The sequence below is a fragment of the Diadema antillarum genome, unplaced genomic scaffold, assembly GCF_040938485.1.
Source record: "Diadema antillarum isolate AM-2024a unplaced genomic scaffold, OU_Dant_1.0 scf00000064, whole genome shotgun sequence".
NCBI classification, from domain to species: domain Eukaryota; kingdom Metazoa; phylum Echinodermata; class Echinoidea; order Diadematoida; family Diadematidae; genus Diadema; species Diadema antillarum.
The window spans coordinates 222,422-236,105 of NW_027270953.1; the positions used below are offsets into that span (position 1 = coordinate 222,422).

Genomic DNA, 13,684 nt, shown 5'->3' on the forward strand with positions numbered 1-13,684 from the left:
GCATAGTCCAACATTCATTCTATAAAGGACAGAGCACTAGGCAGATATTTTTACCAGTGTGATGGAATATGCAAATGGACACCATGCCCCCAGCTTTCAAAGCTACCTCCTGCCACAAGTTTCCAATGTTCTCAGGTAAGAGTCTGCTATCTAGAATGCATGGAAGGTGAACTTGCGATACTCAGCTGAGCGCAAGACCCCTGGGTCTCTTGTTTATTTTTGGGGCGGATTTCCTCTTTGAGGCAAGCCTGTAGGAGGGATGGTTGCTCCTCCCATTTCCTGGGGTCAGCAGTGTAGTCCAATCACACAGATGCGTTGATTGCACAGCAACCAGGCTGATGCATCTACTTCCCGCTCCCTGGCAGTTCTCAGATGTTTAGGGTGAAGTGAACCCCCACTGATGCAATCCAACTACAAATACAGGGATCTTTACTCCATGGAAGCAGGAGGGGTAACAATAATTGTTAACACCACCTGTCAGGCAGGTAGGTACCCAGGGGGAGTGATCCATCTCCATGAAGGGTAGCTTCCACCCTTGTCTGTGTGCCGTCTCCTCCAGCCTTTCTAAATGAAAATGGCTGTCAAAGACTAAGAGCATGTGTGGAATTTTGGCGGCTTTGGCGTATGGCATCTCCGTCGATGATGTATGAGTTGCCAATGCAGAAAACAATCCAGTGCTGGGTGCAGGCCCAATTTTTAGAGGTACATGTATTAACCCTCCAGAAGTTCCCAAGGAGGCTACTCACCTCTTACTGAGTGCAGTCACCCTCTCATGCACTCCTGAGGTTTACACTGTTGGAGCAGGACAGGGGAGATTAGTGCATCGTTCCAATGGGGTACTCCCCATTTTCCCCAGGTGGGGGACCTCCCCCTGTTCCTTGGAGTTTTCCATCTTGATATCTTTCTCCTCAACAGAGACGTTTCATAAATCCCCCAGAAGCAGGAAATTCTGGAAGATTAATCAATGGGCTTGGTCCTTTCACTCCTCTAATACCCCTTTCCCGCTGCCCGTCTCGATGAACCACCGAGAGGTTCCCCGGTGAATTCACCGGGGAACCTCTCGGTGAAAGTTTCAGTGCCGTCGTTTCACACTGCTCTCAGTGAAACTTTCCCCTAGACGGGTTTTCTGCTCGCAACGTGGGTGATCTTATGTACTTGAGTTTGTTGTGCATCTGCGATTTGGTTTTTTCGATCCCATGTTCAGCAAGTTTTCGGAGGAGGGACTCGTACGCAGCAGCGTCAGCCGACGTCCCGCTCAGTTCTTCGTTCACTGCTGCCTCGCTACGTAATTGAAGTAACAGTCTCTCTTCGTCTTTGGTCCACACTCCAGCCATTTGCAAAATTCCCTCATATTTCAACAGCACGAAACGTCAACGGATTTCTCCTGCACACTGTAAACCCAGCACTTGACGAGAAAAGCACAAAATACGAAAAAATCAAGCAAGAAGCAGACTGTATAAGACTTTACTGGAAGAGTTAAGAGCTAGACACTAGAGGAAGACGGAGAAGGAGGAAGCATCAAATCGATCAAGTACAATGTACACTGTAAACCTATATCAGCTTTGTATACACGGCGTGCTAATTAAACAATACAATGCACAGCACGATGCAAAACAATGCCGTCGCGCTGTGAACGCCACATTGCACACGAAATGACATACTATGTAGTGTCGTGTGTATGTTTACAAACACGAATTACTAGTACCCTGTACGTGTGGATTTGGGAGGTCGAGTGTGCAAGACCAGAAACAAAACATGACCTTTGACATAATCTGCATATTTTCCCCGGTGTTTCACCGAGACAACCTTTCACGCTGGGTGCTCTCGGTGAACCACCGGGTGATTTCCCGTGAACTATCAGTGTTTACCCAGGACGCTTCTCGGGTAAAAATTGCCCACAATTTCATCGGTGTTTCACCTAGGCTTCCCCTAGGTTTCAACCGAGTGACCTTTCACACTGCGGGGTTCCCCGGGTGCCCCCAGGTGCCCCCCGGGAAGATTTTCTTCAGCGGGAAAGGGGTATAAGAGCTCTATTCTCTTGAACTCACTGAACCGTATCTTCCAACATCTCCTCATTGGTGCGATCATTGTATTGGCAGACATCAATGGGGTATTTTATGGTTCTTTCAATAACCTCCCCTTGGTGAGAACATAGACCACAGACATGGTAACCTGTGAACCTAATGGTCATTTGCATTGAAGAATGTGTAGGTGCATCCGTACAACAACATCTCAGACCAAATATTTTACTGTGGACTTCAGAGTTGTTGTTTTTTTTCCAAAGTGACAGTCTTGTCAGCCAACTCTCTTGCGTTCTTTACAAATTGCTCTGGGAAGATTTCATTGTTGGCTCTTATAACCAGATATAGGACTACTATTTGAAGTTAATAAATGGGAATGTTATTGTGTACCAACTTAAGAATCTTGGCATTACACTCGTTCTTTTGGCGTAATTCGCATTCGCATCCCTCCCTACCACCTGCAAGGTCACGTTTTTTTACGTATATGTAACCATTTAGTGCAAATTTCTGCCCTCCGCGCTGTGTCGTGATCCACTCCATGACTTTGGCTGGCTTCAAGGTCCCATGAATGGGGACGAGATAAATTCACAATAGGCCTAGGCTTGCATGCAACGAACAACAACGTCAGCACTGGCGGATCCAGGATTTCCAAAAAGGGCCAAGTTCTTTTGATGACTAAATTTGCGTGATGACTTCAATTTTCCCCCTTCCTCCAACTCATTATTTAGGGTATGCAAATACTTGTTCCCTCCTTTGAAAGTACCCCCCCCCCCCACACACACACACCATAAAAAATCTTGGGAGCCCTTTCAATCAGTTGGTCAGAAATACAAACACAAACTATGAGCAGAAGGTCTATGATATTTCCTATCATTTTTACTACATGTAATTGCCAGAACAGAAGAATATCCTGTCACCTGATAACCCCTGCTATGGCCAAGTTCAGCTTAAACAAGTTTATCAAGTTCAATTCTTGTCTGTAGAGCTTTAACAGATTTCATACATGTATTAAAATAAGGATGAAATCTTCTGTGAGCGAGATGCCTTTTTAAAATTCTTCTTTTCATTTCAAATTTCTGCGAGACCGTGTCATTGATGAAGTACAGCTGTAGTCTCTTTTCTGGCATATGCAAAATCCCCATGTTTGTTGCAAATTCTGTGACACCATGACTATTGTAGAAAGTTGCTCAGTATTTTTTTTAACTGTACATTGATAAACTGTTCTTTTCTTTGCTTGAAGTATGGATTGGCTACAGAAAGAAAGTTCTCAAAGGTTCCTTCTGGAGTACATGTAATTTCTGGATCCTTTAACCCTCAAACATTCAGGTTTTACTTTAATAATTTTCACAGATAGTTCATGTTCCAACACTTGAGGTCACAGCATCACTGAGTAGTGTGACTTTCACAAACTACACTGTCTTCCTTTCCATCCATCCTAACCAGGATGACGCACGAATCCCCCATTGCCATTACCAGTGTTTTGTTCTGCAATGACTTCCACACAATAATGTTGGGATGATGACCATTTCGCTCTTGTTAGTCGTTAGATGTTGAAAGGGTTCAGTGTCACCACAGTGTATGGATCAGTTGTTGACTTGTCTCCTCAGATTAATTTCCGTTCATCAAGTAACCAAATTGAATGAAGAAATATCATCTCCATGACTCCAAAATAATGTCATAAGAATCATTAATTTGAATAAACATGCAGTGCCTGCTGCTATAGAGGATCAGAACTGTCTTCTGGGTGACACATGGTCATTTAGTGGATAGGATACCTGTCTAGCAATCAGGAGGTTGTTAGTTTGAGTCCAGCCTGAGTATGTTTGCTCATTATTTTTATCAGGGCTACTACACATGTATTAAAGCACTGTATAATCAGTTTTTAATTAACATCAATGTAGGGCAGTCTGTCAATCAGTTGCAACCCATAAAATTCAAGTAGGGCATGTGGTGCATATAGAGATGTAAGTTTTTGTCACATCAGAGCTCTCCGCAACATTTGAGGGTGCCGAACACTAGGCGTGTATATGTCAAGATACACCTTTCTGTCGTATCACAGCATCATCGAGAGCATTGTCATGTGCATATTATGTCATTATACATTATTTTGTTTTATCATGCCTACTCTGCTGAAGAATGCTTGGATGTGACTTGATAGGGTGTATGTATATTTCAAATTGTCATTTTTCTATAACTTTTATATTATTGATTTAGTAATTGTTCAATGAAAGATAACCTGGCTACCACTGAACATTTATTCCAAGTTTTGAGAACTGTACTTCATGCAATTAAAACAATAAACAAGAGTAAACTTTAAACCTTGGTGAGGTACTGAGTTATGAATGTGATTTCACAGAGTCATATACTAATGTCATATTATGACCGAACCTTAAAGGTCGGAATTCATGAAGGTGGTACAATTGAAATCATGGTTTAAACTATGGTGTATGTGAATTTCTATATGCGTAAATATAATTGACAAATTGCAAACACATCAGATGTCCAGTAGCGAACGCGCATTGAAACACGCATGTCAAAGGTATGCCTATTTCATGCTTATTTTAGACCATGGTCTAGATTTGTACAATGGTCTAAGTGTAAACCACCTTCATGAATTTGGGCCATTGAGACTCACAGTGAGATGATAATTTACCATTGCATATATACAAAATTGCCTTATTTGTTACTGGTGCTTGCAGCCTTTCCCCCATTGTGTGTGAACATTTATTTCATGTCTTTATGTCTTAACATGTTGTCTTCAAGTTCCAGTCCATCTCTATTCATGTGTGATTACAGACGAGTGCATATGAAGTGAACAGCATTCAATTTGAAGTACAGTGTATATGTACAATTTGTTTCAATGTCTCTTTTAAAGACATGATAGAGTGATGATACCACCTGTTGAGTGGGAAGACTGACCCAACTCAAATATACAGTCAGACCATTAAGTTTTGTTACTCCCGCACGCATTGCGCACGGGGCCGCTTCGTGCGGTTGCGTGCAGGTTCGTGCGATTTCGCGTGGTTGTGTATGGCTCCGTGCGCCCCCGTACACGCCCGTGCGTGGTTGTGCGCCCGCGTGCGTATCCGAACGCCTGCATGCGAATCTGTACGCCTGCGTGCGGATCCATAGTCCCTCGCACTGACTGGCACGCAGCCGCACGGAGGCGCACGAGGTCGCACGGGGTCGCACTGGGGCATACAGAGGCGCACGCACCCGCACGAGATCGTACGAAATGGCACGAAGACGCACGCACCCGTACGAAACCGCACGCACCCGTACGAAACCGCACGCAACCGCACGAAGCAGCCCCATGCGCAGTGCGTGCGGGAGTAACATAACTTAATGGTCTGACTGTACATGTATTCCAGAGTACATTTAACAAATTGTCCACAGCTTTTTCACTGATCTCTATGTAAGCAGGGAGGTGTGATGTAAGTATGCGCACAAATGAAAATTCTCGAGTGGAGGCGCTTGGATGCATGTCTGTGGATGCTAAATTCATGTTTTTTTAATGTACCCTGGTGGGCACCAAATGAAGAGCAATTCAAATTGACTGCTCATGTTTCCCCCGTAATTCAACGTTCTAAAAGTGTTGGTTAAAAATTTCACACTATGGCATCCATGAGATGATGGAAGAAATACTGTTTTGTTTTGTTTATTTGTTGTTGTTGAATGGTATACATCTATGAATTAAAAAAGATAGAAAGTCATATAGGTATCCACACAAATTGATACTGTACATTGTGTAATTGCACTGCATAGTATGCTTGTGCAGCCAGACGCTGTATTGCAAGTGTTGGTGTATATTGATCAATAAATAACAATTACTGGGATATACCTAGTGATTCATACAGGTATATTGTACACAATAATCACATAATTATATATTTTGAAAAGTTACTACAACTGTACAGTGTATTAATGGATATGTGCAAAAATTGATGTGTATATAATTACAATACTATGGACATCAGAGTGTCATGGAAGTATATGACAAATAAATACATGTTCTTTGAACTAAGTGCATATATTTTTGTGTGTGTGTTCATTTCTGATGTTTCATGCGTAATGTCTATTGAAAATGCTAACAAGAAACTAGAAAGGATGAGGTTGGTGTTGTGTGGTAGCAACCATATTTGTTCAGACAAGTTTGAAGTTGGGAAAAAGCTGTGAAAGATAGATACATGTTGTGTTGAATGTGATTTCCAATAAATGGGAGGTATGGCAATACTGAAATGTGATTTTAGAAAGCTTAGCAAATTTAAATGTCTGTTAGCCATCTACTGGTCTTACATTGACCTCAAAAGAAATTCCTCATATTTCTGTTATCCAATGAAATGTAGCATATCACAGTCACTTTCCACACCTTGTTAGTGAGCTTTTGCATGATGGTGACGTCACATGTTCAGGTCAACTTCAATGAGGAGGAAAATATGAGTTTCATTGATCACACACACACACACATACACACATACATGCACACAAATTACTAAGAAAATGCTTTGAAGAAAATTAACTCTGAACTTCATATTTTTATTCCACAATAATCCATGTAGACATACCTGTACTGTTGCAGTAATTCTTGGCAAAATAATACATGTGTTAAGTTTCCCAATGACTTGCTTGCAATTTGCAAGAACTTTATGAAATTGCAATGTTTAAATGTAGTTCTTGCATCCTCTCAAATTTCTCTGAGGCAATGAAGGATAAGTTCACCATAGTATGCATGTGGATTAAGTGAATGCAGTAATATCAGAACATATCACTGAAGGTTTGAGGTAAATCAAGACAGTCCGTTCAAAAGTTATGAATTTTTGAAGTTTTGCAAAGTCACTGCTGGATGAGAAGACCACTACTGTTTACGATGTCACATGAGTAGAACAATAAGGGAAATAAAAAGAGAATTCCTGAAAAATTCACTTTTTTGGAGGAACACATTCCCTGGACTTGTTACTGACATATATGTTTGTGGTAATATTATTCCCATGCTTTCTAAAAGATGCAAGGCACAAGTTCTTTTTTTATTCTGTGAGAAGAGTAACATATACTGAATTTTCTTTATATTTTCTTTATATTGTTACGCGCATGTCACATCACGAAATGTAGCAGTTTTCTCAACCAACTATGGTGGCACTAAAATTTCAAAAATTCATAACTAACTTCTACCCCTGCAATCGAGTTTTGGATATGAAACCGTTCACATTCAAAACAGACAACCAGATTTTAGCAAAACTTGATTAGACAAACATGATTGAGAAATATGTATGCAAGAAAAGGTATCCAACTCTGCCTTAGTACACAAACAAACACACACACACACACACACACACACACATAAAGAAAATGCAATAACAAGAAAACAAGTACAAATATAATTATACATTGTATGGTATTTTGTTTTTATGTTAAATGTTTCTAAAACATGTTTTCAATGGTGTTCTTTGATAACGTGAGTGGGGCCTTTGTCCATTCTAGTGATAATCTGAAGAGTACCACAGTAATAATCAAATCATTAATTATTTCATCAAACTGTGGGTAATGGGCAGCGTGATCAGTGAATGAACCCATTCTGGGTGCATTTTCTGTTTTCCTTTCCTGATAAGGTCACTTGGAGAGTCAATGACCATTAAAGGAAACCAAAACCCAAAGAACAATGTGGATTGAGTGAAAGCAGCAACATTATTGGAACATATCAGTGAAGGTTTGAGGAAAACGGACAATCGATGCAAAAGTTAGGAATTTTTAAAGTTTTGGTGTTGGAACCGCTGGATGAGGAGACTACTAGAGGTTATGATGTCACATATGATACAAATCCATAAAATTCACTTTTCTAGCATCTAATGAAAGAGCACTTGACTAACCACTTACAGAAAGCAGTATACGTTGGGCATAATTCCTACCCTTATCATATGTCAGTACCATATCAAGTTGATGGAATGCGTAATTTTCATGACAAATGAGTTTTTGTGGAATTCCTTTTATATTTTCTGAAAATGCAGAAAATCTCTTGATTTCCCAATATACGAAGTAGAAGCATTTTGCTACGTCATCAACTTCCAGCTGAGCGGCACACCTCACCCTGGCCGAAACGAGCATACACTTTAGTGCGTGTATGACAACCTCAAAAATGCGCAGCTTGAACTCCAAAGTTCACTGACCCCACCTGCCAAAATATTGAAAATCCTTCTCAAAATCCATAAAAATTTCCGGATCACTTCCAAAATTTAATCATCTGCTTTCCGGATCACTTCTGAAATTTAATCATCTGTTTCTTGTGTCATTCTCGACCTGTCCTGCAAGTTTCATCCAAACACGTTAACAACTTTTTGAGTTATTTTGCACACGGACAAACAAACCAACCGTAATGAAAACATAACCTCCTCCCTCAGCAGAGGTGGTAAATTGGCATAAATCTGAGACTGTGCAAGGAGTTTCTCTTCGAACAGTGATGGGCCAGTTGGCTTCAGGTTTTAGTGGTTCACTTTCAAGCCCACTTCCCGGATGCTCCCTGGAACATACCGGTAAAGGGTTATGCTACCGCACCAGGAACCCATTTCCAAGATCATCTCCTGCCTCGCTGAAAAAAGTGCTCTTGCCGACGTAGTGGCCTTTTCCTGCAACCTCCACCACCACGGCATCAAACTTCCCCACCTTCACCCTTTCCACTGCCTTCCCGGTGAACTCGGAGTTGGTGCTGCTGTTCTGGAACTTCCGAACTTGATTAATGTCGATTAGTCCTTTGTGGATCTGTAGTGCTATTCGGGCGGTGACCCCTGACCCGGTAGGACTTCTGTCAGTCTGTCAATTTGATGGTGAAGAAAAAAAAATTATTTGAACGCAAAATCAGCTACCATCATTATTTCATTCAGCAAATATACACGTGTTACACATCATTCTCATTAACAACAAAAGATAGCATGAGTACGCAGTGGAAGTCTTCTGCCTTGAAAAAAGGGCGTAAAAAGTGCAATACCATTTATATTATAAGCATTTCCTCCCAAACCCGGATGAGTATTCTTTTGGGTATAATCTGGCCAAGAAAATGCACATTGAAAATGTACAGAGGATACTTAGCATCCCAGAAATGTACCCTTTTTACTGTTGAAAGACCCAATTACAAGAGCAAAAGCTGTCATATGATCTTCAGGGCTTGCCAAGACACAACTGCAAGGCACAGTGCAAGAAGGGAGGATGAGAGGCAGACAAAGAATAAAATATGGGAAGATAACATCCAAAAGTGGACTGGCGCGTTGCTGTGAGGATGTGTAAGGCAAGAAAAGTGAGAGAAAAGAGCGAAGAAAGCTGGATGACAGGTTTTCTGTGGTACTAGGCACCTCAGCATTCTGTGACCATGGGATAGAAGAAGAGTCCACTATGAATAGTTCACCTGTGCATCTGCAAACACACATAGATTTGCAGTGGGTTTTTCGCTCCAAGCATCCTTCCCGTCGGTAATGATGGTCCCGTACAAAAACGCCAAGTCTGGATCATCAGGATGCTCCAAGGTCACGGCTGATTTTGTCGCCTCCGTAACAGCTGTGGCTGCTGCGACGATGTCGTGCATCGATGACTTCCGGATGTCCAAACCCAGTCGGTCTGCACAGACAAAGGCATAGAAGGCACCTCCATAGCTGATGTCAACAATGATCTTTCCATAGCCAGGAACATCAACTTCAACATCTGCAGGAAAAGAGAGAGGAAAGAAAAAGCAAAACTATGTTACAAAAGTGCCTCAGGGGATGGAATAAATAAGGCTTATATAAAAGGGAAATGAATGACTAAACAAAAAATACATAACTTTTCCAAAATCCATACAATGTGCAGGTGAATTCTCTTTGAAACGTCAACGATAAAAATTTAATGGCAATTTACATACACTGCACAAGTTAAACATAATATACACATACTAACACACACCAAGAAGTGAACTCCTTGAACACACACACATACTAACATTGCCTAGGTCCATTTGCATTAGAGACACATTCAATAAAGGTACACACTGGCAGAACTCGTCTACTCATAATTTGCATTAATAGTAGGGTGCCTACACTGGAACAAGCCAGTTCGGAGTTAGCTCGTGGGCACATTGGTACGAATGACCTTTCTCTTTTTTTCTCAGTTGGTTAGGGCACTGTACTGGTTTTCAGAGCGTAACATTAACAATTTACTTATGGGATTCATCAATCCTGTTCAAACAAAGAATTAACTTTTGTAGACCAGATGGCCAGAATGATCTGTCAAATAACACTTGAAAAAGCATTCATTTCATTACTTTGAACTGAATGTATTAACAATCTATTTCTATTGATATTGCCAAATACTGATTTGTCTGTCAGGTGGATGTGCTGGCAAGCACCATTTACAAGGATTGCATGAATAATCATTCCATCACAAATGCTTATCTCAGTTAATTTAAAAACCAATGCGCCTATTGGTACGAATGACCTTTTTCTGCTCATGCTGAAAGTGGAACTGCGAACTGGCTTATAGGGTTCTTTCCTCTAAATGTGAGTGTAACTTAACATGCATTATTGAGCGCATGACCATATCAAGGCCATATGACACGATTTGCATCAGTTAGAGGTAGGCATCTTTCCTCTATGGCTATAGTTAAATATACCAGCTATGTCTATCTATCTCTCTATAAATCTCTCTCTCTCTCTCTCTCTCTCTCTCTCTCTCTCTCTCTATATATATATATATATATATAATGTATATATATATATATATATATTATATATCAGTGGCAGATCAAAGTGGGGGTGCACCCCTCTTTATTTTTTAAAACAAAAGAATTAAAAGAAAAAAATTGGGGGAGGGGTGCGTGTGCCCTCCTTTGATTTTGTAAAGGTTTTTCCCCTTTACAGAATTCCTGGATCTGCCCCTTGTATTGAATATACATATATATATATATATATATATATATATATATAACATATTCACAATTCACCATTGCCAATTGCTCAAATGTTGATGTTTATCATAATGACAATTAAACACAAAATATAATATTAGTGAAAATTCCTTACCAATCTTGAAAGCAAAGGCTGGGACGCTCAGGAATCTTGTTTTGCCCGACGTTTTGGATTGGTCGTCATACTCCACGAAAGTTTTGACCAATCCGCATGGACACTGCAAATTCACCTGCGTTTCGGGAGCCATGGGTTTAACGAGCCCAGAGTCGATAGCATACCGGCCTAGACTGATGGTTGCATGCCCACACATTGTGCTGTAACCTTCGTTATGCATAAATAAAACTGCTACATCAGCCTCGGGAAGGTCTGGTTCCACGATTATCGCCCCGTACATCTCATAATGTCCTCGCGGTTCGTGCATTAGCATCAATCTGTAGTGATCCAGATGCTCTCGCACATATCGCCGTTTCGCTAAGATCGTGTCCCCGGAGATCCTGGGGTAACCAGAGTGCACAATGCGCACAGCTTCACCTCCAGTGTGCATGTCGATCGTCTCAATTTTATACGGGCTTTTGTCCATTATACTCTCCATTTCACGGAATCCAGTTGCTTCGAGCGCTCTTGTACTTGACTGCAACCTCAAGAGGTACGATCAAGGTCCAATCTAATCTAGAAGGATGATATCTTAGAAGGCAATTTCCGCTAGCAGAAGCGCTAGCAGACAGTCAATCCTTTCAGAAATGGTACAATGGTACTAGTGTACCTGTCATGTTACGTCACAGTACGTGTCGATCCAACGCAACACTTTCATTATTCTTTCCGGATTCCACACTACTTTTTTACGTGGCGATAACCGTGTTCGCTTCTAGCCGTAAGAGGGCGATACACTAGCGGATCCATACGGCACTGGGATCCACAGCGGGTTGAGCGGATCGCGCATCAGAGCCAACTTTCGGCTGTATCAAAACAGTGGGATCGCGATACCCCTTTTTAGGTACAGTAAGTAAAGGCAACCTACTTCTCTCGTATGACTACAGGCCTAGAGATCAGTGAATAAAAGTTCTCACACTATTACTGTATTGTATGAAGGCCCTGAATATTCGTCGCATGGATACACATTATCCTAATAAAAAAGTAAACAAATGTAAAAAATAACATAACAGCCTTTCGTGTTTAATATCAAATTAATGTAGACCTATTACATATTTCGACGGCGGGGGGGGGGGGGGGGGGGGGGTCTGCTCGAACTCCGTTCAGAGGTCCCTGAAGAAAAAGGAGAAGAAGGAGATCAAGAAGAAAGCAGCAACGAGGCCTAATAGATTTTGGTACGGCCGGCCGGCGCCACTTTTTTAAGCCGGCGCCACGTTTTTAAAAGTGTGTGTTGTGGGGGACAGCTAGGCCTACATGTATTTCTGATGCTACTTCCGGGTTTCATCAGCTGACAAGCAAATAAGATAAAAGAAGTGGTACCACTTCCGGGGTCACTTCCCCAGTTACTACCGGGGTTTAAAAAGTGTGTGTGTGTGTGTGTGTGTGTGTGTGGTGGGGGGGGGGGGGTTGTTTAGACCCTATATCTATTCAAGTGGTGGTCATCCCTCCCCCCCCCCCCCCCCCCCCCGTTGCTCCGGCCCTGTAGCTTATCTTCATACAGTTCTGTTGTTGTTGTTGTTGTTGTTGTTGTTGTTGTTGTTTCTTTGTTTTGTTTTTTGTGTTCTCGTCTCAGATTTAGTGTTTTTGATGCGAAAAAGTGATGATGCTCGGGCTGGGCAGGTTAATTATTTTTAATTTGCAGGTGTGAGACCAAACCTGCACCACCGGAATGAGCAAATTAGTTATTAAGTCATGTGAATATTCGTATGTTGGCACAAAATGACCTTTCTTTTTTTCTCGATTGATTAGGCTCGTCTTTAAAGCGACATAATGCACAAGCTTTTGATGTCACGGATAGCGACGGAAAGATATTCGGAAAACACAAGGAGAATACCTCAAATTTGGATTTCTTTCAAATGAAAAGAACTTTAATGTTCCTCACGTTAATTATTCTGCTCGCTCTCTATAGAATACGTCGAGTGCTCTTTCATTACCAATGCCAGAAAAACAAGTATATTTTGGTTCCTCGTTATATTTTCCTAATTTCTCCTGCTAACCCCCATAATATTAATTCAATGAATGCAGAATCTGTGTAATATTTGAAATCAATAAATCAAAGTAGGCATATTTCCATTAAGACTGTCACATAAAAAAACCCGTAATGTTTTCATCACACTGAATGGAATGAGGGGGATGAGAGTTAGCAATTGACTAAATTCAAAATCTTCGGGTAAAAATCTACAGATTCACTAAGTCCTATATGTCTTTATGGTTTGTTGTTGTTTTCTTTTTGGTTGGTTGTTTTTGTCAGGTTAAAAAAATGTATTCCATCCATGTATAGGGCCTACCCCTGCAAAAATTACATAAAGTCTCCCATCTATACTTATATCTGTCATGAGTAGGGCCATGAATGTTATAACGTTGCAGCCGATGGACCTATGTTAATATCGTGATTAACAGCATGGCACTTAAAAACTTTCCATGATGTTTAAAAATAATACATCAGCCTTACATGCAAAACGAGTGCATAATACGTACTCCCTTACATGCACACAACCACACACAGATACTCACATACACACACACACACACACACACACACACACACACACACACACACACACACACAAACACACACACATAGGCACTATG

The 13,684-nt window shown here is 41.2% G+C and overlaps 1 protein-coding gene across 1 annotated transcript; it reads right to left on the minus strand.

The window, feature by feature from the left end:
* Positions 1 to 8,450: 8,450 nt before the first annotated feature.
* LOC139716317 (trans-L-3-hydroxyproline dehydratase-like) lies at positions 8,451 to 11,679 on the minus strand. The gene is made up of 3 exons (XM_071627876.1): positions 11,057 to 11,679; positions 9,412 to 9,704; positions 8,451 to 8,822 (listed from the first exon to the last, which is right to left on the minus strand). Exons 1-3 carry the CDS (start codon positions 11,532 to 11,534, stop codon positions 8,559 to 8,561), a joined length of 1,035 nt encoding a protein of 344 aa, XP_071483977.1. The 5' UTR covers positions 11,535 to 11,679; the 3' UTR covers positions 8,451 to 8,558.
* Positions 11,680 to 13,684: the final 2,005 nt, after the last annotated feature.